Genomic DNA, 5080 nt, shown 5'->3' on the forward strand with positions numbered 1-5080 from the left:
AAATTTAAAAAGAGATATAATTTCATTAGTTAGATTGTCTATATTTTCTACAATACAAAGATCCCTTACCTTCAAATTTATTAATTAATTATATTCACTACATTAGTACATTGTTCATTATTTTTTTTACACTATCTTGTGAGAATAAATATAATATGTGCAGTCCAACTATCAGCTTAGGCTTTTAGTTGAGATGGAGCACATGCTTTAATTTGGTATCAGAGAATCTCCGCGTTACCCAAAAAGAGACTTCCACGTGTTGCATAGTAGTTGAGATGGAGCACATGCTTTAATTTATCTTGTAATTAAATATCAAAGTTATACTAAAAAAATAATGAAATTTTTTAAAAAACAGTTTGAAGCCAATCATATTAACCACTTATGGAAGATTTGTTGACAAAGAAGACATTCAGACCAAATAACCCAATAAATTTATTTAAAAATCATTATTAAAAATGATTAATATTTTATGCACCGACGATGTATAGATGCTATACACCGGCGGTGAAGGAGATGATGACATATCATTAAAGAAAAAAGTCAATATTGATCGAATCTTTTTTTGCAAAATATTTAGGACTTATATTTTATTAGGAAACTCTTTATTTCTTTTTGAAGATAGAAACTCTTTATTTCTAGTTATCAAAATATGTCTACTTTACTAAATATATTTATTACTTAATTATTTTGTATATATATATATATATATAAATGTTTAATTTTTTTTTTGGTTACGTTCACAGTAATATTTTTTATTTTTCAATTTGTAATTTAAAAATAATACATTTAAGTAAAAATTTTATATGTTTAAAAATTAAACAAGATTCGTTAGATAATCAAATTAGTAGTACCTTAGGAAATAAATTTCATAGTTGGAAGTCAGACTCTTGAATCTAATATGAAGATTTTTTATCTTTTTTTTTGAAAAATTATGTTTTTGATTTTTCAAATTTAAAAAATTACTTAATTACAGACCGTTGAAGTCCTCGCCACCATATGTTGTATACGAATTATGTACCCCAATGTTGCTTAAATAGTACACATAATTTTTTTTGAAAACACCATAGTACACATAATAATTTGCCAATTCCAACAGGATAGTAAAGGAAAAAAAAAATTATGTCAAAAGGGTGAAGACCCAATACTTACACACTCAAAACCGGATCGCACGAGAGGGAAGCAAGGAACATGGCAATTGTATTGAGAAAGAGGAGGATGACGATGATGATTAATCTGAGTGCATATACTCCTCCGCGTATACTACCTTTTGCCCCACAGCTTATCTTAACCCTGCCACCATCTATCTCCTGTCACCCTAAATTACAGAAATACCCTCCAACCCTAGCCCATTTTCGTTTTCCTCTGTCTTTCAACTTTCATGTTCCCTTGCCTCATCTCTTCCGCCTTTCTGAAGCTTCTGCGCGATATCCAGAAGGTCAAGTCTCCTATTTTTGCCTATTTCTTGATTTTATTTATTTTTTTAATTTTTTTTTATTTTGGCTAGTAGTAGGGCTTTTTGAATACCCATCTTTGTCTTTGGTTTTTTCCCTTTCCCTAAAATTTTAACTTCGTTTTGATGGTTTGATGATGGCTATGTACTGCTTGTACGGTGAGGTCATACTGTAGCGTATGAATTTTGTAGTTACTAACTTGTTTTGCGCATTTTTGTAGTTGATAGGCTTGTGAATAATGATTGCCTTTGGTCTTTTCACTGCCTTTATGTGGATTCTTTAAGGTTTGTGATTGCCCAGAGTGTGGTGCATTTATTTGATGGAATTATTGTATGAGATTTTGTTACTTTTCTTCTTCAAAAGATTGAATCCCCAAACCTAAAGGCCCCATTCCCGAGCCCGACAGAGCATGTGGGAGGAGGTAAAGGTAAATTACGGTAACTCAGTGGGCTCAGCAGACAGGGCCAAATGTTTGGTGCGCACAAGAGATTCTGTTACTTTGTTATGCTAGATTGATAGTTTTAGGGGTATTGTGCAAGAATTTACTCTATACTGTTCCTTTTTGTGTAACATTGGAAATGTAGTCCAAGTAAAATAGAAACTCTTGCACAACTCTAGACTTTAAAACTGTTTTTTTTTTTTACTATATCTATAGTTGAATTTTTTGTTTAGTATCGTGGCATATGTGGGTCTTTGCAAATATATTAGCTCATTGCCATGATACATTAACTTGCTACCTTCTAGCCCTGACGTTATTTTGTGAGTAGTTGAGGCGATATATAAATTCATAACCATGTACAGCTATGCAATGTGAATGGATATAATATCCGTTGCTGTTGTGTTACAAACGCTTCATCTTTTGTTTCTTGGTTAAATCTTTTGTTTTTTTGTTTTTCCTTTCTTTTCATGTACATGTTTCTTGGTTAATCCTAAAATGCATGTTTGATTCACTTTGCAGCTTTAAAAGGGTTTTGGTAAACATTTGCTGGCAGTATGGATAATTTTGAAGTTGTCGCCGTGGACAGTGGTGATGGAAAACCTTGTAGAAGAAAGCGTAGTAATCTATATCGGCGTCCTCAAAATGACTCTCATTCTCCTCCAGATTACTGTGGTAGCTCTTCTATGTCATCAACGCTGCCATCGGATAGTCAGAGCAAAGCATCAAGTGGTGATAACGTTGATCATGGTGCTGTTTCGGGGGCATCATACTCTAACGTTAATGAACCCGAATATTACCCAAATACTGGTGTGAAGGAAACCCATGAATTTTCTGCCAAAAATGATAGTCAGGGCATGCATCCAATCAGACTAATTAAAGATAACCAAGCAACACCTACGGTGAGCGGTGTTGAAACAGGTGGGATGATAACCAGTGATTACCATTCTGGACAATCGGGAGTAGTATCACATGGAGTTGAAAGTAACAGTAAAGTTAAGAAAGTAAAACTTAAGGTTGGGGGTGTTGTTCGAACCATACACACAAACACTGGTGCTGGGCCTTCGTTGACTAAGTCGTCTTCCTCTTCAAGTGTCCCCCATCAACGGCACAAGGTTCATTTTTAAATTTGCATTTATTTTGGGTCATGTAATTACTCCTCAATTCCATGCAGAATCTGAAAAAGTAGATTGTGTGTTAAAACAACCCAAAGTTGAAACTATGACATTCAATATAACAATTAACTCGGTTGTGAACTTACTGAAATGGATCAAGTGTAGGCTAAATTGATGTCTGTTCTCAAATGTTTGCAGGATAGTTCAGACAAGGGAATTGGTTTGCAGGGTATTCCATGGAAGGACTTTTCAAAGAGTGGTTTTAGTTTTGGAAGATCTAATTCTTCAGGGGATATCCCTTTGATGCAATCTGCTAAATACAAGCCAGCTCGTAAGGGCAAACATGTCTCTAAAACATCCCGATTAGGTGAATTATACAATACTGAAGATGATGAAGATGACAACGATGATGAGATTCGCTACCTGGAAAAATTAAAGACTTCCAAATTTGCAGCTAGTTATGGTGGAGAAAACGATGAAGACGAAGAAGGAAGTAAAAAGCTGCAGAGGATTTCAAAAGTCTTGAATCAGAGTGCCAATGTTTATGATGTGAAACCAAGGGATTGCAACTCAAAAGCACGCAAAGAGCGTAGGAATTCGAAACCAGTTAGGGCATTTGAGGATAATGCTGATTATGTAGAAGAAGAGGAGTCATTATCTGATGCTGAGTTAAGACCCAAGAAGAAACACTGTAAGGATTTAAATGATATCTTAGGGAGTGCAAGGAATGAAATGGCTATGACTACACGAAGGCGTGCTCTTCAAACTGGCAAGGAAGTATCGTCCCTTTCGAGTATGAGTGCAGTTGAATTCCCTCATGGACTACCCCCTCCACCTAAAAGTGAGTATCAATTGATTTCTATGTATTGCGAAATACTCCGTACCAATTAATACATATCTCCTGACAAATCTTCTTTTCATTTGGTCACACAGAGCAAAGGGAGAAACTCTCAGAAGTTGAACAACAGTTGAAGAAAGTGGAGGCTGCTCAAAGACGCAGAATGCAAGCTGAAAAGGCTGCCCGGGAATCCGAGGTTCTTACATCTTTTACTGAAGTTTATATTTCTAACACGATTTGTATTGTGGCTTTGTGGGGCTGGAGAACATCACATACTGATTACTTTATGACACTTTTGCAGGCCGAGGCAATCAGGAAAATCTTGGGTCAAGATTCTAGCAGGAAGAAGCGAGAAGAAAAACTGAAGAAGAGACAAGAGGAGTCAGCACAGGTTACAACAAGACTTGCATATCGAGCCCTTCCATTGGTTCCATTATTTATGATTTGTACTTTTTACATGCAGGAGAGGAATGCAAGAGCTGCAGCACATCCATCAAATGCTATCAGATGGGTCCTCGGTCCTTCGGGAACAGTTGTGACTTTCCCTAACGAGATAGGCCTCCCAAGTATATTTGAGCCCAAGTCTTGCAGGTGCAGAATTCGAACAGCTTTATGCATTTTATTTTTGTGATTTTGAATTTATCTTACAAGTGTTAATTGATTTGTGCTCCAGTTATCCTCCTCCACGTGAAAAATGCGCAGCTCCATCTTGTACAAATGCATACAAGTATCGTGATTCCAAGTCAAAACTTCCACTTTGCAGCCTTCAGTGCTACAAGGCAATACATAAGAAGCTGGAACCACTTGGTGCTTGCTGACACTTGACTATGCCATCTACTATGCAACATTTTGTAGATGATCATTGATGAAAAGAATATTTGTAGATAACGTACAATTATCATCTGCTACTAAAATTGAAAATGATTCCACTCCACCCAGGGGAAAAACAAAGAAGCAGTCCAATTGCATGCATGGTAACTGATCCCTTGTCTACTAATTGTATGTAGCGCAAGGCGTTGTGTGGTTCCTACTTTCTAGTGATAAAAATTATGGCTGTCGCCCCTCATGATGAGCACGCCACCTTTGAACTTTGAGCACGGAAAACTCCATGTATTGTGTTCCCGAGTTTCATCACTCTCAACTAGTGGTGTGTAGAATTCGGTGAAAACATGGTTAACCGTATCGAAATGTTTCGATTCGGTTAACAAGAATTTCAGTTAATGAGTTATTCAATTTAAAA

At 36.1% G+C, this 5080-nt stretch overlaps 1 protein-coding gene across 1 annotated transcript; it reads left to right on the forward strand.

The window, feature by feature from the left end:
• Positions 1-1164: 1164 nt before the first annotated feature.
• Positions 1165-5080, forward strand: LOC116031851 (protein SPP41-like). The gene is made up of 7 exons (XM_031274173.1): positions 1165-1435; positions 2410-3002; positions 3201-3843; positions 3936-4036; positions 4142-4231; positions 4304-4431; positions 4514-5080. The coding sequence occupies exons 2-7, from the start codon at positions 2445-2447 to the stop codon at positions 4656-4658; spliced, it is 1665 nt and encodes a 554-aa protein (XP_031130033.1). The 5' UTR covers positions 1165-1435; positions 2410-2444; the 3' UTR covers positions 4659-5080.

This window comes from Ipomoea triloba, chromosome 1 (assembly GCF_003576645.1).
Source record: "Ipomoea triloba cultivar NCNSP0323 chromosome 1, ASM357664v1".
Taxonomy (NCBI): Eukaryota; Viridiplantae; Streptophyta; class Magnoliopsida; order Solanales; family Convolvulaceae; genus Ipomoea; species Ipomoea triloba.

What these genes read in the sequence shown, in the direction of transcription:
- LOC116031851 (XM_031274173.1), top strand. Translation starts at nt 2,445, where the DNA reads ATGGATAATTTTGAAGTTGTCGCCGTGGACAGTGGTGATGGAAAACCT. An exon ending in AGGCTGCCCGGGAATCCGAG is followed by an intron (nt 4,037 to 4,141) that starts GTTCTTACATCT and finishes ACACTTTTGCAG; the next exon opens with GCCGAGGCAATCAGGAAAAT. An exon ending in TTTGAGCCCAAGTCTTGCAG is followed by an intron (nt 4,432 to 4,513) that starts GTGCAGAATTCG and finishes TTTGTGCTCCAG; the next exon opens with TTATCCTCCTCCACGTGAAA.